The sequence below is a fragment of the Balaenoptera musculus genome, chromosome 7 (genome assembly GCF_009873245.2).
Source record: "Balaenoptera musculus isolate JJ_BM4_2016_0621 chromosome 7, mBalMus1.pri.v3, whole genome shotgun sequence".
Lineage (NCBI taxonomy): Eukaryota > Metazoa > Chordata > Mammalia > Artiodactyla > Balaenopteridae > Balaenoptera > Balaenoptera musculus.
In genome coordinates this window covers 47081417-47105748 of record NC_045791.1, presented here as the reverse complement: position 1 = coordinate 47105748, position 24332 = coordinate 47081417, and the positions used below count along the sequence as shown (strand labels likewise).

Genomic DNA, 24332 nt, shown 5'->3' with positions numbered 1-24332 from the left:
TCCATTCTTAAATCAGTAGTTAGATATCTCAGTAGCTAATGAAATATTTACCATGCAAAGAGATAGGTGTAGAAGCCCTGTTCTGAATCTGATTACCCTGAGGTGGGTAGTCACAGGAACATCGCCAATAACGAGACCTGACTTGCAGCCTACTTTTTTATTTCAAGCAATGGAGAGGCACTGGGGCAAAATGAGAGTCAACTGGTCCTTTGTAGTCTGTGATGTTCCATTGCACAAGGCTTCTCAGCCTCCTCCACCTCAAAAAGGTGCTTTAAGCACTATCTCTAGCTGTTTCCCAGCAATCATAAAGCACTTTATTTTTAGTTGTAACGCTTGCCACTATGAATCAATGATTGTCATTATGTGTGCATTCATTCTTTTTATCGTCTTTGACAAGTGTGGGCCTATCTAAATTCTACTCCCCTTTCTCCCATACATACATACTCATAGTTCTATAACCAAAATGTGTTTAACCCTTTGAGTTGAGAAGAAATCTGGTGCCAAGTCACTATTAATAGATCAGAAATGACTTCCAACTTCCCGTGTCTGGTCTTTAATGAATAATAGAGATGAATCTCAATACTGTCCTGAAAAGCCTCCAAACAGGGAAGTTTAATATTTTCATATCCTGCAGCTTGAATGGACCTTAAAGAATATCTAGGCTCTATTCTACACAGTCTTCTAAACAATTTATTGTAAACTAAAGCCTCAGTTTAAAGAATTTTCCTTAGATAGCACAACTACTTAGTAACAAAGTTGAGATTAGTGTCGTAATTTCGTAATTCTCAATTCAGTGCTCCTTTACCCTATAGATTTCTTATCTAACTGGTACAAATGTTACATTTATATTTTCATACTGGCTTTGGAATTCAGCATTTATGATCTCCAGCTTTTCCCTGAAATGATGGAACATGAAATACATAATATTCTCTGGTTCAAAAAAATTTTGTCATGTATGAAGATCACTTACAAATATGATAGAACTTCTCCAGAAAATTCTGAAATTTACTAAAATATTTTCATTTACTGAAAAATTTACATTCACTGAAACACTTACTACATTGTACTTAAGTCCGTGTATTTCCCTCATATAGAAGAAATAAATATGATGCAAAAATCTGTCAAGGTTTTGTATCATGTTTGAATCCTTAGAAACCTAATATAGACACTTAGTTAGCTACAGAATAATGTCAAAGAATGGTGCCCCCCAAATTACTTCCCTTTTAGTAAGTTTAAATTAGTAAAATGGAACTGGGTACCTTTGGGCAAGTTATGTAATTAAATGGGTCTATCTTCTTCTTTTCCCAAAGCAGGGACTAAAATGTGTGAATTCATGTAACCTCAACTAACAACTTGTTCTCAGACCACTGGGTCCAATAAGCTAAAGTAAACATAGAGTTAAAACAGTTTTTGAAAGTACAAGTAAAACATACTTAAAAGGGTTTCACAGTCCATAAGATATATTGCTATACCAACTAAGCAGTCACAGAAAGCTCAAAACAAAACAAAGCAAAACCCCAAAAACTGAAGTATAAGTGAAGTAACTTCAAACCAGAAGAAATACACTTTCAAACCTGGAGAAATTTATCTATGTAAAATTTATCTATCTTCAATTCCCTACTTAAAAATAAAAGTATTGGGTTATCTCTCCAACCTCCATTAACATTCATTCATTGATCTAATAAATATTTTGAGCACCTAATAAGGGCCACATGCTATTTTAGATAAAGGAGATATGAACAAGACAAATCAAGCCCTGTTAGATCTACAGGATCTAACACTCTAGGAGAGAGTGGAACAGACAGTAAAGATGTAAACAAATAAAATCCAAAAATAAGATAAAAGCAGATAGTGATCACTGCTATGAAAGAAAACAGGATAACAGGATAGAGAATGACTGCAGAGTGGGGAGCAGGAGAGTTTTACCCAGAGTCTCTATGGAAGGTGTCTTTGATGAGGTAAATGATGAGAAGGTAAATGATGAGAAAGAGTGTCTCAGTCCATTTGGGCTGCTGTAACAGAATACCATAGACTTAGTGACCTATAAACAACAGAATTTATTTCTCACAGTTCTGGAAGCTGCAAAGTCCCAGAATAAAGCGCCAGCAGATTCAATGTCTGGTGAGAGCCTGCTTCCTGATTCATAGGCAGCAGTCTTCTTGCTGTGTTTTCACATACAGGAAGGGGCAAGCAAGCTCTCTGGGGTGTCTTTTATAAATAAGGGCACTAATCCCATTCATGAGGGCTCTGCCTTCATGACCTAATACCCTCCCAAAGACCCCACCTCCAAATACCTTCACACTGGGGATTAGGTTTCAAATATGAATTTTGGGGGGGACATAAACATTCAGTCTATAACAATGGGACAGTTATTTGAAGACCTGAGGGAATAGAAAAGAACAATCTCAAGGCACCGAAGTATGAGCCAGGGACACTCAAGAGACAGAAGGAAAACTGTTGTGCTTGTGTGCGATGAAACATGGGCAAGAGTAATAGACACTCAATTCAGAAAGGCATCTAGAGGCCATGGTAAGAAGTTCATGTTTTACTGTAATTTAATGTATATTGTACATATTATGTAATTTAATGTATATTGATTACAGTTACAATGGGAAACTCAAGGGAGAAAGGGTGAGCAGGGATCTGTTCTACTGTTTTTAAATTATCGCATCTGGCTACGGGGAAGGAACAGCAAAAAAGTCAAAGCAGGGAGACCAATTAGGGAGCTGTGTTAATAATCTAGGAAAGAGAGACTATGTCTTAGACTAAGGTGATGAGACTTACTGATGAACTGGATGTATGATATGAAGAAAAGGGAGAATTCGATGAACAGAGTTTCTTTCAATCTGAACAAATGGGTAGAAGATGAAACCATTAACTGGAATGGGTAAGATCAGAAAACAGGCTTGACAGGGCAAGCAGATGGTAGGTGGAAGAGGGATGTACTAAGTTTGAGATGCCAATTAGACATTCAAGAGTACACGGTGAGTTTTACACAAGTCTCGAGTTCTGAAGAGAATCTAACACCTGATTATGGATTTAGCAGTCATCAGGAAAGAGATGACATTTGAAATCATGAACCTGGATTAGCTCACCTAGGCAGAGAATGCAAGTTGACAAACAAAAGAGCCCAGACCAAACTCTGGAGACACTTCAACATTTAGAAGTTGGGCAAAAGAGAAGTAACCAGTAAATTAGATTGAGAAGTAGCAATTAGAAGAAAAAGGAAAACAGAATATACATGGTATCACAGAAGCCCAGAGGAGGATAGTTGGTTTTTTCCAAAGGAGAGGTGATCAGTTTCGTCAAAGACTGCAAGGAGGTCAAGTGACATGAGTACTGAGAAATGACACTTAGATTTGGCAGAATAGACGTCATTGCTGTCATGGTTAAGAGATGTCTCATGGAAGTATGGGGATAAAGTACTAGAAATATTGGTAAGATTGAGGAAAGAATGGAGGCGAGGAGATAAGAGACAGCAAGTATGATCATTCAGGTTGGAATCAAGTAGGACAACTTAACCCATGCCTTTGTTGTCAGAATACCACACTAGATGGACCACTTTTTCTAACTCTGTATAATTATTTTCCCCTATCCAAAGGCAAAAGATACTATCTTCATATGAAAACCAAACTATCCTGTATTATAACTGTACAAGCTATACTTTAGATGCTATTATTATCCACAGAATGAATTAAACATGTGATCGTAATTTATTGAAAAAAATTCACATTTCTTGTGGTCCTTATGGATTTTTGCATAAGTGTCATCCCTAAGAAAATTCATTGAGCATCTATCATGACAACTTCAAATTTGGTTCTAAATTATCCTAAGGTGCTAATGTGTCCAAAACACACTCTTGGTAAAGATTCAACCATCATGAAATATTTATTGTCCACAAGTGATTTCCACTTTACAGACAGCACAGGTTGCTGATGTGGTTGAAATGAGATGCTTGATGTCTGCTACTCAGACATCCTGCTTGCTCAAGGGCTCCTTAGAATCCTCATCAGCTGCTCTGCTGAAGTGAATAAAAGCAGAATAGGGACATTTTCTGATTTTAATACGTATTTACAATTGCCATCAACCTCTAGAATCTGGTGATCCTGGCCATTCTTGACATTTATTCTTGACATATCAGCATCCTCAATAATGAAGCCAGAATTGTTATTAATATTAGTAGCCACAATAAGATGCCTAGGACTTCCTGAGCACTTACTGTGGGAATAGCACTCATTCAGAGCCTTACCTAATAATAAAGAAAATTGGTAACCCTGATTTAATGCTTCCTGTGTACAATTGCTGCTAAAATCACTTTACATATGTTAATTCATCTAATCTTCAAAACTCGATGAGTTAGAAACCATAATTATTCTCATTTTGCAGATGGGGAAACTAAGACAAAGAAAAGTTGTTACTTGTAAACACAGTAAATAAGAAAGAGGCTAAGCTGGATTTTGTAACCAAGGAATCTGGCTCTAATGACCGTGCTTCCTAACCCCTACATTACCAACCTCATTATCAATATCTCTTTTTAATTATACAGTATTTATTAATCTCTTAACAATCCTGTGATGTAATTCTTATTATTATCTCTATTTTGCTACTGATAAAATGAGGTTTAGAGATGTCACACAGCTATTAGGTCAGAGCTACCTCTGTCTAGCACTGTGCTCTTTCTTTGCCCCATATTTTGCAACAGAGCACAGATATATGTAAAATGTCATGTTGCACTAGTCAAAGAGTTCCCACATTACACTCTGAAGGTGGCTGCCTTTGGTGATGGTGAATGAAAACAATAAGATGCCTTGCTAATATGGACACACCTGCCTTGAATTTCACCTGGAGCTCTTGTGGAAATATTTGATTAAATTAAGAACTTTGAGGTAAAGGAACTGAATAGCTATAAATTATTATCATTTCATATCAATTTCTGATCTCTCTTCAAACATACTTCCATGTAAACAGTCTAGTATGTGCTTTGGCTTTTTCTACAAATGTCTCCTAATAGGAATGACTCACTTTCTTCCTTTTCAGGAAGAATTTAATTCTTTTAGCATTATCAATTTATTAATAAGAAAATTTTTTCACTGGTTAGTTTTAAAGAGATAATCCTGTTAATTTAACAGCATAAATTCTATACTCCAGTTTTTAAAAGATTATGACTTTTAGCCAATACTGGTCTTTCCTTAAACCCCAATTCACACTTCTAATTGCTTCCTAGATAATACCTACTGATACTCCTCCTGACGGAGTACATTCATTATTTTTTCCCTCCAGCCATGAATTTCTTCCTGAATGTCCTGTTAAGTCTGGTAGTGGTATATTTATGAAGCTAAGCTAAATGTCATCTTCAGCCTCTCCCTTTCTTTCACCCCTCATAGTCAATCAATCAGCAAATTCTACTTCAAATTACCAACTAAAAAGTGAATTGGAGGTCCGGACCCTCCTCTTCAACAACACACCAACATCACAATGACTAACTGGACCAAGCAATGGCTTTTTTTTTCTTTTTAACATCTTTATTGGGGTATAATTGCTTTAAAATGGTGTGTTAGTTTCTGCTTTATAACAAAGTGAATCAGATATACATATACATATATCCCCATATGTCCTCCCTCTTGCGTCTCTCTCCCACCCTCCCTATCCCACCCCTCTAGGTGGTCACAAAGCACTGAGCTGCTTTATAAATGTTCTCCCTGCCTCTAATCATGACCTCGTTAAATACCTCCCTTAGGAAGATCCACGTGGCTCTTTCTTTTTCTAAAAGACTTCCCATGGGATATCGTACCAGCTCATCACTGCTACGATTCTAAGCAGTGACAGTAAAGGCAGATAAGGGCTCTCATGGATAATATTAATAACGATTAACCTTTGCTTTAATTCATTTAATCATCACAACAACCACTGAGGTATCCACTGTTATGATCCCAATTTTGTAGATGAGGAAACTGAGACACGGAGTAATTACTTAGCTATTAAGTGACTATATAACATATGTTCATTATGTAAAATGTCAAAAACAATTCCTATTTTCCTAGAAAAAAACAATAATTAAACCCAAGGACAGATTCACAATTACATACCCCATAAGTAATCATGCTCACTATCAATCAGACTAGCACTTTTACCAGTATTTTACCAGTAGAGTACTTGATTAAAGATGATGCCTCCATTAGTAAAGATACTGTGATTTATCTTCTCAACATGAATAACATATAGCGTTATATTGCTTTAATCATCTTGAAATTACTGAATTATGGAATTCCAGGCAAGGAAGTAAACTTAGAAATCACCTGATTCAAAGTCCTCGTTTTTAAAAAAATGGTGTTTGGAATATTTCAGTGAAATTCCTATGGAACCCATGGTGTCTACATGACACAGTGCAGTCCCCAGCGATGCACCACCAGAATTTACTCATCCATTCCCCAGGAATGAGCACTTAGATTATATCCAGTTTCCCTCTGCCACAAACAATACCATAATTACCAAGATGCTCACTTTTACATGTCTGGTGAGCATTATGAAATTTCTAATCATGTAAAAAGTTATAGACAAATAAATAAACTATAAAAGCCTAAGATAAAAGTAGAAGAATGTCAAAAGCAAAGAGGCAGCCTTGAGTTACAGACTTCCCTTACATAAAAGTGTAAGGACTTTCATTCCTGACTGACACTGCATACGAACTGCTCTTCACTTCTCAGACACTGGGATGGTCTTCACTCCATTCCTACCATAAAACTTACCCATCCCAGCTGATCCAATCCTGCCATCTCCAGTATTCCCAACCTCCCATCTTCGTTAAGAGCCCTCTGCCACCACTTCCATGGAAGATTTGTACCTGTTCCCTCACCATCACCTGAGCCCCTTTTTAGAAGCTGCTTAGCCGACTGTTCTGGAGTAGAAGGAAGGAGGTATGCACTTAGCAATCTGAAACTCTAGGTGCCCTTCTCTAGGAAATACTGAGTTAGTCCACATGCTATTTAAACCCTATGGTACTATTAACGGAAAACCCTCCATTGCATGATGTATCAAAGAGGCTTTTGTCGTCTCACAAGGAAACCCAACCACAATGTGGATTATTGTTGCTACGTTCTGACCTCTGTAACAAATATAGATTTTACTTTGTAAGCCGTGAAGGAGTATTACTCCATTCTGCTCTCTGGCAGGGCTGGAGAGGGGTGGGTGAAGGGACTCAAGAATGTCCAGCTTCCCTATATAGAGACTTCCAATCGATTCTGTTTTCAGTGCCATCCATTAACCCCCTGTTTCAGAAGAACATAGGGCCTCCATGTCCAGAGCCTTTTCAGAGTCCATTGGAACAATTTGACTTACTTCTTCAGGCACTTGGGTTTCTGCTGCTGCTTTTGCTCTGCTGAGAAAGTAATCATTCCGGTGTGCTTTATTTTTTCAAACTCCAGAAATTTTTTAAAACTCTCTTCCTTCTTGTCTCTTCTTGCATCCTCTTTGTATTGTTTTGCTTTCCTTCGAGTTAAATTTCAATAAGGAGTATAAATAAATACGTTGTTCAAACAAATATATTAAAATGAAAGTTTAGAGGGAATTTGTATGTTATACTATTTGGTTAATGACCTTTTTGTTACTGATTTGTAGGACCTCTTTTTACATTAAGGAAATTTACTATTTTGTCACATGTGGTATGACTATTTTGCTGATCTGGGCTTTTGTCTCTTGAGCTTTTTTTGTCATGTGAAAATGTTTTCATATTGGTTTAGTCAAATTTATCAGCCTTTTTCTCCCTTTTTGGTTTTTCTCATGCTTAGAAGACCATTTGCTTTAAAGATTATTAAAACATTTTGTCATGCTTTTTCCCTCAGCTTTACTGTTTGAGTTTTGTTTCTTCATCCATTTTTATGTTTTAATTTTTGATCAGTCTGGAACTTATTTTGGTGTAAGGTGTGAGGTGAGACTCCAATTCTATCTTCCTCAAAATGGTTTCTCATTTTAGTTGTTTCTTTCACCTCTCATTTAAAATGCTACCCTTTTCTATATGCTAAATCTTGGTATGCCAGTATGCCTTGGGTCTAATTTGGGTTTGTTTATTAATTCACTTCTTTGTCTACTAATATGACAGCTTTAATTTTTGCAGATCTATAATTAGCTTTAATATCAGGTGGAATTTGTCCTTTCTGATTGCTCTTCTTCTTAAAACAATATTTTAGATTATTCTTATACTTTTATTTTTCCTTGTTAATATTTTAAAGTTTGTGTAGTTTCAAAAGACACATATAAACGTTAAAAAATTAATATGAAAAAATATACTAGAACCAAAAATAATTATATTATTGTTTATAATAGTTTTTCACTTTATTCCCCTGATTTTTTGAGGTCAACAATAACATATATGTAAATAATGGCTTCTTCCACTTTTCTAATTGTTATAGCTCTTATTTCTTTTTCCAGAAAGTGTTAAATAATAATGTTGGTAGTGGACATATTTTTTTATTTCTGGTTTTAATGAGAATGCTTCTAAATTTCTCCATCAAAAATTAAGCAAGGCTTTGCATTGAAATGTATCATCTCAATGTATGGAGGTGATCATATGGTGTTAATCTTTTAACTGCTTATATTGAATTTAAAAAATTATCTTTAGCCATTCTAAGGGAAATAAATTCATATCACTTAGTTCATTAAACAATCACAGGACTTCCAGGGTCTTCTTCAGAACTGTCAACCCCCTCCTGCATTATTCCCTTCCTTCTCAGTCTCAACTGCCACAGGACCGTGGAAGGGTGTGGATGACAACTAAACCACCCCCTGTGGTTTCATATATTTTCTGGGTAGTAAGGTATCTAGAATCATGTAAATTTGTACTAAAAATTCAGTTTTTGGCAAAGAGTTTCTGTTACACTTTGCACACATTAGGAAGAATGCCTTTTGTGTTTAGCATAAGAGACTAAGATGAAAACACTGTGTATTGAAAGGTTGAGGACAAAGTTGCTGAGATGGGAAACACACTGGACTTGAAAACAGAAATTCCAATTATGTGCTTGCCCCTTGCTACCTTTTCTTGGACTAGTCATTTGACTACTCTGAGACACAGATAATGAGTGAAAAAGATCACTGTAAGTTTTAAAGCACCCTACCAACATAAGGCATCATCTTCCAATTTTAAGTATGTTGAAAATCTTTAAAATTATTTATTTCAAAATTGCCTTTAAAGCATATTAAGTTTTTCACAATACTTAACTCAATAAAATGAGTTTTTGTCCTACACAAAATGACATGAAGTCCATTAAAAGAGGGCAGTTTGCTACAATGCAGCTTCTCTAGCAACACACAGAGCCGCCCCAGTGTGCAAGTGGTACCTCTCAGCTTTGAACCCACAACTTGCTATTCTTCCAGAACCTCCTGGTTCTGACCATTACCTTTCGTTTCCTTTCAAAGCGTGGGCTTCCTTACATCAGGGTCTTGAGAAATTTGCAGCCACTTCCCTTTAAATGCACAAGTCTCAGGACTTGGTTGGGAAGATGAGGGAAGTCTTCAGAAAGCAGCTCCAGAAACTTAAAGAAGCTGTGAATGCTTCCGGAGGCAAATGAGCCCAGAATATAGAAGCCTGTGGGTTCTCTAATAATAACCTTCCCCATCTTTCCACTCTTCTGTAGCAGCGAACACTAGACAGAAATGAATAGCTCGATAAATTATACTGCCACTAGTGAAGTTTAACATTCAAGTCATTTATTTTTCTGTTCAATTCTGCGAGATGTATGTTAAATTAAACAATGAGGGGACAGTGGCTCCATTTGCCTGTAAAGTCTCGGTTCTGGTTTTGGTGTCACCTTTACACCATGACCCATCCAGTGGATGTGGTAAATTAACCTCTCTCCTATGCATCAAGAAGAGGATAGTTATATACAATCCTTGCAAGAATTGAGAAGATAATCATACAAGTCATTTTCTGTGTTCTGTGGTTCAGATTAAGAATGAATTTTTGATAATGGAGGAAAAAGGTTAAGATATGGTTTTGAAGTCAGATCACTTGGATTCTAACTTCACCTCTTTCTACCTGTACATCCTTTTTTTTTTTGAAGGGGGGAGTGTGGGGGAAACTCAACTTCCTCACTGGTAAAAAGGCAAAAGTAATAGTACCTACTTCTTGAGATTTATACATGTAAGACACTCAGAACAGAACCTAACATATAGTAAATTTTCAATAAATGTTATTATATTGAAAGAAAATAAAAGCAATAAAGTCTCTTCCTCCGAAAAAAGACATGTCTTCTTTAACCTTTCATATATTTAAGTAAAATTTAGCATTTGTGTAAATATCAGAAAGATGTATTATCATTCTGAATGAGAGGTACCGTATTCTAAATTGTAAGTCCAGTAGTTTAGATAAAATATTTTTCTTTACTATGAAACTATGTGGTCGATAAAATGTTTTTCCAGGTTATAGTTTCTTCTTTTTTTATTTATCCAACATATATTGACTAAAACACATTCAACCAGACATTATTAGGAACGTTAAAAGAAAAATGCTTCATCTCAGCCCATAAAAAGTTAATGTGACCTGGAAGGGGAGAGAAGATATCTAACGTATTGACTCTACTACATGGTCAATGCCTCCAATACACATAACCAAGATATTACATAAATTTGGAAGCAAAGCATGATTTCTAATCAATGATATTAAGCACAGATACGTGGAGCATATGGCTTTTGAATCAAATCCAGAATCATCAGTGGTGTATGCACAGGTTGAAAAGGGCTCCATGGGTAAAATATCTAACTGGATAGGTTTACAGATGTTTATATAAATGGGCAAAGACTCCAGTTTCACTGATAAGCAATAATATGATATGAGGCTGGCAATGTAAGATGATCGCACTATGTGGAATATGAAGGCTGCCAAGGTATGTCTGAAGTTTTATTTGGTTGGCACTAAAGAATAGATATTTTCTTGGTGGACTGATTGATATTTGTTTCTTCTTTAGGTTTCTTTGGTTAGCTTGGTAGCCAATGCTCTCGGTTACTCAGAACTTGGTGCCATCAAATCCCTACGGACATTAAGAGCTTTAAGACCACTGAGGGCTTTATCCCGGTTTGAAGGCATGAGGGTAAGAAAAATAAAGGCTCTCTGATGATTCATGTCAAAATTAAATGTAGAGACTTCCCTGGCAGTCCAGTGGTTAAGACTCCAGGTCCCAACACAGGGGGCACAGGTTCAATCCCTGGTCAGGGAACTAAGATCCCAAATGCCACACAGCGTGGCCAAAAAATAAATAAATAAATAAAATAAAACGTGTTGTTGAAAAAAAAATTAAGTGTAGGTAATGATTTAGATACAGAGGGCTGCCATACTTTTTTTTTTTTTAGTTATTTCTGAGATACACATTTTAAATAACTAGAATTATGACTTATAACATTATACCAGAACATATAAGATTTTTAGAAATTTCATGTAATGTCTGAAACATTTATATTAACATATTTCCATACAAATAACCCAAAGAAAGTTTAGTATTAGCTGTTTTTCTGGTTTTTTTTTTTTATACTGCAGATTCTTATTAGTCATCAATTTTATACACATCAGTGTATACATGTCAATCCCAATCGCCCATTTCAGCACACCACCATCCCCACCCCACCATGGTTTTCCCCCCTTGGTGTCCATACGTTTGCTCTCTAATCTGTGTCTCAAATTCTGCCCTGCAAACCAGTTCATCTGTACCATTTTTCTAGGTTTCACATACATACATACATCCATAATATACGATATTTGTTTTTCTCTTTCTGACTTACTTCACTCTGTATGACAGTCTCTAGATCCATCCACGTCTCAACAAATGACTCAATTTCATTCCTTTTAATGGCTGAGTAATATTCCATTGTATATATGTACCACATCTTCTTTATCCATTCGTCTGTCGATGGGCAGTTAGGTTGCTTCCATGACCTGGCTATTGTAAATAGTGCTGCAATGAACACTGGGATGCATGTGTCTTGTTGAATTATGGTTTTCTCTGGGTATATGCCCAGTAGTGGGATTGCTGGATCATATGGTAATTCTATTTTTAGTTTTTTAAGGAACCTCCATACTGTTCTCCATAGTGGCTGTATCAATTTACATTCCCACCAACAGTGCAAGAGGGTTCCCTTTTCTCTGCACCCTCTCCAGCATTTGTTGTTTGCAGATTTTCTGATGATGGCCATTCTAACTGGTGTGAGGTGATACCTCATTGTAGTTTTGATTTGCATTTCTCTAATAATTAGTGATGTTGAGCAGCTTTTCATGTGCTTCTTGGCCATCTGTATGTCTTCTTTGGAGAAATGTCTATTTAGGTCTTCTGCCCATTTTTGGATTGGGTTGTTTGTTTCTTTAATGTTGAGCTGCATGAGCTGTTTATATATTTTGGAGATTAATCCTTTGTCCATTGATTCGTTGGCAAATATTTTCTCCCATTCTGAGGGTTGTCTTTTCGTCTTGTTTATGGTTTCCTTTGCTGTGCAAAAGCTTTGAAGTTTCATGAGGTCCCATTTGTTTATTTTTGTTTTTATTTCCATTACTCTAGGAGGTGGATCAAAAAAGATCTTGCTGTGATTTATGTCAAAGAGTGTTCTTCCTATGTTTTCCTCTAAGAGTTTTATAGTGTCCGGTCTTACATTTAGGTCTCTGATCCATTTTGAGTTTATTTTTGTGTATGGTGTTAGGGAGTGTTCTAATTTCATTCTTTTACATGTAGCTGTACAGTTTTCCCAGCACCACTTATTAAAGAGACTGTCTTTTCTCCATTGTATATCTTTGCCTCCTTTGTCATAGATTAGTTGACCATAGGTGCGTGGGTTTATCTCTGGGCTTTCTATCTTGTTCCATTGATCTCTGTTTCTGTTTTTGTGCCAGTACCATATTGTCTTGATTGCCATACTCTTCTGATATTTATTTCATAGAATTACAAAATTTCAAAGCAGAAATCCTAAGGATCACTAAGCCTAGTCTCCTGAAACTAAAACAGGCCCTCAAAAATTGTTTGTGGCAGAACTAGAACTAGAATCCAAGTCTTCTGGTGACAGTTAAAGGATATTTCCACAACAAGTAAAAACTATGTGTTGCCATTTATTTCTTTTCATTGCTTATGCATTTTATAATGACTATTTACTACTGACATTCATCCTAGGAGGAGATTTTTCTTCCTCTCAATAGGTAGTTTGATTTCTCAAAAATTACCAGTAATGAATGACAGATAGAATGGTTTTTGTATGCTCTACTTCTTCAATTAATATCAGTAATAAAAGTTGTTGTACAAGAAAACAACACTAAATTGTAGCCTCTGACAAAATCTATATATCCTAAGCAACCAAAGTAGGGGTTAGGATAATTAACTAAGCATTGAAGGCAACCCCTGGGGTTTGTTTCATAGATCTCCCTTTTAAGTGAGCATTCTGAATGAGGTTCACTTTTTCCATTAGCACTTGTATTTTCCTCTCCAGCTCTCTTCCTTAATGTATATTTTATGCATCTAAACATAAAGTACACACTTATATACATATCTACTTGCCACGCCCCTCAAAATATTATTTAGCACAAAGGCCAGCTTTGTTTAATCCAGCTTGCAGATGCACATGGATATTGAATTTCTTCTAGGCCACGGGGCTTTTATGTTAGGAGGTGGTTTGTTTAAGCGATAAAAACACTTCAGTCTTGACTTTGAGATTCACTCACCAAGAAGAATGAAACCACTCTCCAGATGCACTGTAAGCAAAGAAATACTTGCTTTTACATTATAATTTTCTTTCATTGCTGCTTGATAAATAAAGTCACAAGACAAGATAAAATTAATAAAAATGATTATGTAATTTCAAGTTTTTTCCACACCAGTCTTTTACCATTACTCACATTATTTAAGCCTTCGTCTGGTTGCATGGTTTCATATTAATAATTCATTTTTGAGGGGAGATAGCAATTGAACAAAATAGAAAACTTCCAAGTTTGCTCTAATCTGAAAACTATTCTAAGTTTGGCATTTTTAATTTTGTCATATGGCAGAATTAACATTCTAGGTATAAAACATGGTAAAAAGTATGCGTTTATTTGATGATAAGAGAACTTGTGGGAGGTCATTTTACACAAATTTTAGAGCCAAGAAAACCTGGTTTCAGTATAATATATATGACAATTTCTAAAAGAAATAAGATTCAAGTAGCATAAGAAATTTTTACAGTTTTGGATTTCAGGTTTTGATATTAATTTAAAGTTCTTTGGTGTTGATTTCTAAAATAATGTTTCAGTATTTTAAAATAAAACAATCGTTTCATTTAATATAAGTGCTTAACAAAATAGTCCCAGTATGAGCTAGATTAATTAGATAACAAAAGATACAAATCACTAGAGATTTGAAAATACACATTAATCTCTTCTGAATTTAGAGGAAAGATGACTGAATTTCTCCTTCATGAAATAGGTTGGCCTGGGTTGGTGAAGTAACATGTGCCCTGAAGTGAACATTTAAGAGATTTGGATCAATAATAATGGGAATACATTCAGTAATTTATGTCCAGAGATGAATTCCATCTCATTTCCTAATTTAATATACTTTTTTAAAATTAGGAATTATCAATATGGGGAAAAAGGACCTTGTAAATTCCTTATACCATTCTTCATCTTCATCAAAAGTTAACTTGATCTGGTGATACAGATTTAAGGCATTATTAATACTTTGTTTATTTGTAATGGGTTTGTTTAACCATGTTTTCAAATCATCAGTCATTCATGAACACTCTTAAAAGTTAACATGTATTGTTGAATGATGATTATTTCTTGTTGGTATTTAATACAACTTTTTTTTTCTTTTTTTCCCCAGCATACAAACATTTTCTGACTCCATCTTACTATATCAGGTTTTTGTTTATTTCTTTTCACACTTTGGCATATTTTGCTTTCTTTAAATCCTTTAGCTCTTTAGTGTGTCACTGTTTGTTTTCCCCTACCGACTATGTCCTAGAAAATATCAGAAGAAACAAACTTGTCCACATAGATTTTTATTTAACTCGCTTCACACCCATTTTATGTTGAATAAATAACGGAAGAAATGGTTTCCATTTTAACGATTTGTAAGCTGCCTTATCCTTATCTCCTCTTCTAGGTGGTTGTGAATGCTCTTGTTGGAGCAATTCCCTCTATCATGAACGTGCTGTTGGTTTGTCTCATCTTCTGGCTGATCTTTAGCATCATGGGTGTGAATTTGTTTGCTGGCAAGTTCTACCACTGTGTAAACACGACAACTGGTAACATGTTTGAAGTTAGTGAAGTTAACAATTTGAGTGATTGTCAGGCTCTTGGCAAGAAAGCTCGGTGGAAAAACGTGAAAGTAAACTTTGATAATGTTGGCGCTGGCTATCTCGCATTGCTTCAAGTGGTAAGTGCCTACTGTATGAGTTTTGAATACATTTTCAAAATGTTTCAAGTAAGATGATTTCTCTGATGTTCTTTGAGTGATTAATATCTGATAGCACGAAAGTAGTTGATGATAACACCTGTACTATTAGCATGACTTGACTGTAAAGATGTTTTGCAGTGATTTTAAAATGTATTTTCCCCAGTTTTCAGTTGTTAATATGTTTTAATGTGATTTCTGCTTCCTGTCTTTTCTTATTCTATTATTGAGTGTTACTGTGCTATTACCATTTTTAATTTTCTGTAGCAATAAATGCCAAAGAAGCAATTATATGTATTAAAATAATAACATATATAATGTAGTGATTAATTAAATGTATAGATTATTAATCTATGTATTAATCAATTAATACACAGATACAGATAATGTACAGATAATGTACAGATTAATGTACAGATAATTAATTGTACCAACATCTAAGGAGTGTAGTTCTACTATGTGTGGAAATGCAAATCTTATGGAGTGGATTTCAAAATGTGTAATATTTAATTATTTTTACTTAACTGACAGTATATTAACTAATCAAGAATTTAATGAAAACAGTTGAGTGTTTAAACACACCAGAGGTTTGAATCATAGAGCTTACCTTTTGAAAGGGATTTGAGACTGAGATGAGAGTTTCACCTAGTTACATGTTAGTGTAGAAAAAAATAGAGTACCTTCCAAGACAAACAAAGAAAAAGAGTTCCAGTTTTGAAATAAAATCTTGTTCTATTTCAATTTCATTTCTTCATTCAATCCATTTCAATCTCTTTGTAGAATATTTCATAATATTGTACAAAAAATTATATTTAATAACACTATCATATTTTCATATGGTAAAATGCATATTCTTGGATTAGGTTTTTATGCAGAATCCAAATATATGTTGTTTACAGGCCACATTTAAAGGCTGGATGGATATTATGTATGCAGCTGTTGATTCACGAGATGTAAGTTTCACTCAAATACTATTTATAGCTACTAGATTTTTCCATAGTGATAATTTAACTGAAAGGCCCAGAATTTTATATTAGAAGCAATCAGAACATTTATAACTGCATATAGAAATTCTCTTTTTAAGCCAATTCACTTCAATGTAAATGATATTTTGGTTAACATATGTCTATTATAGATCTAATATGAAAGGATATCTAACTGCATGGATTAGAAGAATCAGATTGGTCCAGTAAATGAGACTCTTAAGATTGGGAAAGCTGATCAGTGGGGAAGTAACTTGTCTCTCCCTATCCCTGGAGATTATGATAAACCAGAGTCTGTGAAGCAGCTTCCAAAAATATCATGATAAAAGCAAGCAAGTTTCAGGGAAACTCAATTTAGAAATCAGGAATAAAAATAGTTCCTCAGAACATATCTGTTTATGCTGAATTTTCCTCTTAGAATTCGATGTTCTGTTATTAAAGCCTTATCTCCAAGAGCTAGCATTTCCAAACCCAAGGAGAAAATATTGCAAAAAAAATTATAGTAAGACTAATAACAGGTTCAAAATGTTTGCCTTGTTTATACCACTGCTATTTACTCTAAATAATACGTACAGGTAAGCCACAATGGGAAAACAGATTTAAGAACAATTGTAAAATTACAAATTTTCATTATACTAGGTCATACTAATTTGAAAAAAGAATTGCTTTTGCAGAACAGTATCTCAGGTCAAGGCAAAAATAACTCTATAGTAAGTAACAACAGTCACCAAATTTTTAATTTAGCTCAAGTATTTATTGTGTTTTTAAATATTATTTAATATTTTCAATATTATTTAGGTTAAACTTCAGCCTGTATATGAAGAAAATCTGTATATGTACTTATACTTTGTCATCTTTATCATCTTTGGGTCATTCTTCACTCTGAATCTATTCATTGGTGTCATCATAGATAACTTCAACCAACAGAAAAAGAAGATAAGTATTCCTCAGCTCTCACCTTTCTCCATTCTGAGGTTCTGTCTGTTTTACATCCAAATAACCAGGACACTCATAGTCATGACAGAGTTAGATCATTTTTAAATTGTCTTCCATTCACTATGTGATCAGTTCAGCTGCAGAGGAGTCCAGCCTCTAACTGGTGGCTCCTCTCCAGATTCATCCTCTGCAGATCTGCTGTAGTGTCTTTCTGACTCAAAAATATGACCACTGCTTCAAAACATCCAGTGGGCCTCAATGCTTTACCCTTGCTTACAGAGCCTTTCAGGAATTATCTCCACCCAGTCTTCCTGCTTCACCTTCTCCCACACAACACTTTCTATATGCACTTCCCTACTCCTCAGGTCACCACCCACCCACCATTAACACTATCACTTGCTACATACACAGCTACATGGATTTTCTGCCCTTTTCTGAACAAGGCATGCTCTTCTCCCTCCATGACTTTACATAGGATTTTCTCTTCCTAAAATGCTTTGCCTAGCAAACCCTTAATCATCCTTTAAGGTCTAGCTTAAGGGTACTCCCCTATATAAAGCCTGTTTCTGAATCTTGGAACAGATTCAGAAACAGATTATTGTTATCTCTGCAGTACTGGGTTGTTTTCGTTTGTTGGCATATAGACACTGTGTCTTATATATCTATGTAGTTCTGATACTGGGTACATTGTCTAAGACACAGGAAGTGCTCAAAAAGTGCTGAATAAAGAAGTAAAATTGTCAACACTGAAATGGACTAAGATTTTTTTTCTTTCATGAAAATATATTTGAGACTACTGAGCCTCCTTCTAAACGTAATATAATCAAATTAGAATCCTGTGCTAATCAGAGTTTTATGTGATTATGGGTTTTACATAATGTTAAGGTACTCAGAATTTCACATAAAAGGGAAAAGCAGGATAAATCTATATGAAGTAGGATAATATCCATTTAAAAACTGAAAAAAAGGATTAAAGGAAAGACTCAGAAATACTTTTGTAAAAGTACTGTTGTAATACAGGTTGGATTGTAACCAGTTTTATACTATGTCTTTACTTTGGAGGTCAAGACATATTTATGACAGAGGAACAAAAAAAATATTACAATGCAATGAAGAAACTTGGGTCCAAGAAACCTCAGAAACCCATACCTCGGCCTGCAGTAAGAATTACTCATCTTCTTTAACATTCCAAAGCCCTATTTCCATATGATGAAATTGGGCAGTGCTCTGGATCAGAACATATTAGGTGATATCACCAATATATAATATGACCTAATTGTAAAGTACATACTGTGTAACACAATTAGCAACTACTACACTTGTAAGAATTACTAAGTTCTTAAAAATGAGGCAATGTTCTTTAGTTTGTCAGTTGAAAACCTCCAAGTCAGGGTTCCCAATAACTGCTTCCAAAGCAAGGTTCATGCTCCTGCTGCCACCTACTGCTTCCAACAACGCACCTGGTCCCAGCTCCTCTGATCTTGTTACATGGCACCCTCTTGTCCTTTTAAGTAGATGGAGTTTTCCAGACTTCCCATTCTACACCCATGGGCTCCCTCTATGCTGTTTGTTCTCTCCATTGTTATGACTAGAAAATATTTTTAACGTTTTTAGAAAGGAAAAGGGTATCATCAAAATAGTTTGTTTCAGCAAATACACCCACACACAAAAGATTTATTCAGAATGCATACTCTGTGGAGCTTCATTATAGTGGAAAGTCATAAAGATGGTGGATTATGTTCACAGAGCTGTATTCTCAATCACCTATCCTCTTAGATGGGTAAGGAATAAGGAACTGAGACCCAAAGAAGGTAAATACTGTACGTAAAGTCACAAAGCCTGTAATCACCAGAACTGGGACTTGACAAGGTCTCATGAATCCTATAAATGACTTCACTTTGCATTATTTTTAAGAGTAGTTGGAGTAGGTGCAGGTGGGGGGGGGGGGGTAGGGGGGGAGGGGAAGCAGGGTGGAGGGAGGAGGTAAGGCAGGGAACACAAAAGGGCATATACCTGCTTTACTGAATGTCATTTAAATATTATAGTTAGAAGAGGCAGAATTAAATAGAAAAAAACTGACATATTTTGAGGGATGGACAGACAGAAATAAGCTATAATTCAAAATCCCTAAAGCACTGATAAATGAATTGGCATATTCATCCATCTAAAAGTCTGTCTATATTAACCTACTTTGTAAATCTTCATTATTAGTTGTCATTATTTTTTGTAAAAATTATCATAGTTATTAAAATCAAGCAAAGCCCATGCACATTATCAACCAGTTGCCACCAATTTATGTTTTATTCAGCTTTGTCTTCCCATGAGACCTAAATAAAACAATTATATTTTGGTTTTGTCATATGACATTTTTCATTTATTTCTCTTTTTTAAACAAATTTGTTTGCGGTAATGTGAGAAGGGTGCACATCCCATGGGCCATACATAGAAGGACTTCATCTGCAATTTTATGGATCAATATTTATGAAATATGCATATTAACCTTCTCCTTCCTCTCTTTCTAGAACAAATTCCAAGGAATGGTCTTTGATTTTGTAACCAGACAAGTTTTTGATATCAGCATCATGATCCTTATCTGCCTCAATATGGTCACCATGATGGTAGAAACTGATGACCAGAGCAAATATATGACTCTAGTCTTGTCCCGGATCAACCTTGTGTTCATTATCCTGTTCACTGGAGAATTTGTGCTGAAACTTGTCTCCCTCAGATACTACTACTTCACCATAGGCTGGAACATCTTTGATTTTGTGGTGGTGATTCTCTCCATTGTAGGTAAGAATGGTTTATTTACAGAGAAGTGCTGTTGTTGGAAAAGTCCCCAAAGCCTATCACCTGTGTAACATGGAAATTAGATCTAAGAATCATAATGTGTACAGATCTAAAGTTCAACACTCTTGTTCATCTTCCACTAACTGAAGAATTTAACTATTCGAAAAAAGAAAACAATATATTTGAAGATTTCAGAAATAGTCTTTGTTTGCTCTTGGCACATTTCATATGTGAGGATAACTATTCATAGTAATTGGGTGTATATAATCTTAAAATGCCATACCACTACGTGAGATTATTTAACTTATAGGATTTTGCAAGAGTCCATATTGGTTTATGACATTATAGAATTATTAAATAAAACTCTATAATCTTTCACTGGTAATATTAGGAAGTGGATCCAAACAGTAAAGGTTTATACTCATAACAAATTTGTTGTTTTCATTAACCTTGCAAAGGAAAAGCATTCATATAAGCATAAGGTACTCACTGTTTAGCTGTTTTCTGTATTGTTCCATAGGTATGTTTCTCGCTGAGCTGATAGAGAAATATTTTGTGTCCCCTACCCTGTTCCGAGTGATCCGTCTTGCCAGGATTGGCCGAATCCTGCGTCTGATCAAAGGGGCCAAGGGGATCCGCACGCTGCTCTTTGCTTTGATGATGTCCCTTCCTGCGTTGTTTAACATCGGCCTCCTACTCTTCCTGGTCATGTTCATCTACGCCATCTTTGGAATGTCCAACTTCGCCTATGTTAAAAAGGAAGCTGGAATTGATGACATGTTCAATTTTGAAACTTTTGGCAACAGCATGATCTGCCTGTTCCAGATTACCACCTCTGCTGGCTGGGATGGATTGCTAGCACCTATTCTCAACAGTGCACCACCTGACTGTGACCCTGACACAATTCACCCTGGCAGCTCTGTTAAGGGAGATTGTGGGAACCCATCTGTGGGGATCTTCTTTTTTGTCAGTTACATCATCATATCATTTCTGGTCGTAGTGAACATGTACATTGCTGTCATCCTGGAGAACTTCAGTGTTGCTACTGAAGAAAGTGCAGAGCCCCTGAGTGAGGATGACTTTGAGATGTTCTATGAGGTCTGGGAGAAGTTTGATCCCGATGCCACCCAGTTCATAGAGTTCTCCAAGCTCTCTGATTTTGCGGCCGCCCTGGATCCTCCTCTTCTCATAGCAAAACCAAACAAAGTCCAGCTCATTGCTATGGATCTGCCCATGGTCAGTGGGGACAGGATCCACTGCCTCGACATTTTATTTGCCTTTACAAAGCGTGTTTTGGGTGAAAGTGGAGAGATGGATGCCCTTCGAATACAAATGGAAGATCGGTTCATGGCATCGAACCCCTCCAAAGTCTCCTATGAGCCCATTACAACCACTTTGAAACGCAAACAAGAGGAGGTATCTGCTGCTATCATTCAGCGTAATTTCAGATGTTATCTTTTAAGGCAAAGGTTAAAGACGGTATTAAGTGAGTATAACAAAGAGGCAATCAAAGGGAGGATTGATTTACCTATAAAAGACAACATGATTATTGACAAATTAAATGGGAACTCCACCCCAGAAAAAACAGATGGAAGTTCCTCTACCACCTCTCCTCCTTCCTATGATAGTGTAACAAAGCCAGACAATGAAAAGTTTGAGAAAGACAAACCAGAAAAAGAAAGCAAAGGGAAAGAGGTGAGGGAAAATCAAAAGTAAAAAGAGACAAAGAATTATCTTTGTGATCAATTGTTTACAGCCTAAGAAGGTAAAGTTTATGTGTCAACTGGACTCCCAGAGGAGGTCTATGCCAAACTGACTGTTTTAACAAATACTCATGGTCAGTGCCTATAACAAGACAGTGACCTCTCCATCACTACAACTCTGTGAGTCAGGGTATCAACACTGACAAGAGGTTGCTGTTTTCATTACCAGCTGACACTGCTGAGGAGAAACTCAATGGCTACCTAGACTGTAGGGATAGTTGTGCAAAGTGATCATTGTAACTACACCAAACACTTTTAGTACAGTACTTGCATCCATTCTATTTTTAACCTCCATATCTGCCATATTTTTACAAAATTTGTTCTAGTGGATTTCCCTGGTCACTAATTCATAGTTTATTCATAATACTACGTCACTATTTTTGTAAATGAAATTTAAGTTGAGAAAAAATTATATAAGATTCCTGTGTTCCTACTCCACAAGTTTCTCGAATAATCAGACAAAAGGGTTTTGTCCAAGAGATGAAATTCTTGCTCAAAACCAGAAAAAAAAAATTCTAATAACAATTTCAGGTACTTCCATTTTCTAGACGGCTTTAATTTTGAAAGTGTTTTAGTCTGTTTGTTTATATCTAAACAGTTATGTGCCTGTAAAGTCTCCTCTAATTTTTAAAGGATTATTTTTATGCAAAGTATTCTGTTTCAGCAAGTGCAAATTTTATTCTAAGTTCCAGAGCACTATATTTAATTTTGGTTAAATGTTTTCCAAAAAAAGTAATCTAATAAATCTGTTCTAGAAAAGTATATCTAAAGTATCGCTTTAGAATAGTTGTTCCATCTTCGGATGCAGTGTTGCTTTGCCATCTTCTGCTCTCAGCAAAGCTGACATTTTATGTCAATTAAATACACCCTCTGTTATGTAAATAGTTATTTTATCCTGTGGGGCATGTTTGGGAATATATATATATATATTTATGTGTGTATATATATATATGTATATATATATATATATATATATATATATATATATATATATATATATATCTCCTGATAAACAACTTCTATTAAATCAAATATGTACCACAGTGTATGTGTCTTTTACGAGCTTCCAACAGGGATGTATCCTGCACCATTCATTAAATAGTCTGAAGACTAACACTAATGCATGTTAATTACCTACGCTGCTCTATTTTACTCAATCCATTCTTCACAAGTCTTGGTGAGAAGTTGTCACATGTTGGTAGTAGAGTGATTTCAACCAGCTCTATGTCTAGTACATCAAGCAGAATAGCTTGCAGTTATTTAAAAGCACCTTTCCTTTTGCATTTTTAATTCAACTTGTGTCATATGGTGTCTCTCTAGATTTCAAGGAAACACACTGCATACTGCCTACTGTCAAAACCTATACTTCATATTTTGCTAAAAATATGTCCAAAACTTGTTTAAATATAAATAATGTAAAAATATGATCAATTTTATTTGTTGCATTTTGTACATAAGAAAATTATTTTCAGGTTGATGACATGCCAATTTATTTTACTTTATGCTTTTTCTTTTTATTTTTAATCACAACTCCAAACTTTTAAATCCATAAGAATTTTCAATGGATAATTTCTTAAAATAAAAGTTAGACAATGTGTTTTGTGGATTTCTTTGTTATAATATATTTTCTACCATTCCAGTAGGAGAACATTGGTCAAAAATTCAAACCTAGATCATTTTCTACCAACTATGGTTGCCTCGATATAACCCTTTATTCATGGAAGGTTTTTTTTTTACTCAACTTTTGTAGTATTTGCTTATGCAGACTAGTCTTATTTTTTTAATTCCTGTTGCACTAAAGTTATCAGAGATATAACTTGGGCTCTGACCCTTTTAGCCATGAACATAGTGGCTAAGCTGTGCAATTACCTAACATGATATAAATTTTTGTTTTTTGCACAAACCAAAAGATTAATGTTAATTCCTTTTACACAACTATTTACTTGTAGTGTATTGATGAACTGCATGCAGGGAATTGCTATTACTAAAAAGAATGGTGAGCTATGTCATTATTGAGCCAAACGAATAAATATTTCATTTTTTATTGTATTTAATTTCCTGGCTTCTGGGTTTTTTTTTATTGTTAGAAGTTTAAAACATATATAATTAATGAAACCTGTACTTGATCTGACATTTGTATACGTAAAAGTTCACATGAATTTTATAACAACCTACTGCATGATCCACCAAGCAATACTACAGAATAAAGTCTATTAAAAGCAGTTTTTGTGAACTTTTCTGTGTGCAAAAGATCAAGTTCACATATTCCAACTTTCAAGTTCAACAACAATAATAGTAGCCATCTACAATTGTTATCAATTTCAATTAACTCCCTTGGCTGTAAACATTTTGACCTCAGCTCCTCTCAATGTAATTATTGTAATCTCCAAATTTCTTGGCAGTAAATAAATGTTATATTACATAGTTTGTTACTAAATCCATTTTATGAACTCCTATCTACACATAAA

At 35.2% G+C, this 24332-nt stretch overlaps 1 protein-coding gene across 6 annotated transcripts in view; it reads left to right on the top strand.

The window, feature by feature from the left end:
- SCN3A (sodium voltage-gated channel alpha subunit 3) overlaps positions 1-22797 on the top strand; it is an 84129-nt gene extending 61332 nt beyond the window's left edge. For all 6 annotated transcript variants that reach the window (XM_036858553.1, XM_036858551.1, XM_036858552.1 and 3 more), the window contains 7 exons: positions 10956-11078; positions 15102-15374; positions 16292-16345; positions 17174-17311; positions 18367-18471; positions 19834-20104; positions 20622-22797. In XM_036858553.1, coding sequence (XP_036714448.1) covers positions 10956-11078; positions 15102-15374; positions 16292-16345; positions 17174-17311; positions 18367-18471; positions 19834-20104; positions 20622-21817 — 2160 coding nt within the window. In that variant the 3' untranslated portion in view covers positions 21818-22797. The remainder of the gene's footprint in view (positions 1-10955; positions 11079-15101; positions 15375-16291; positions 16346-17173; positions 17312-18366; positions 18472-19833; positions 20105-20621) is intronic.
- Positions 22798-24332: the final 1535 nt, after the last annotated feature.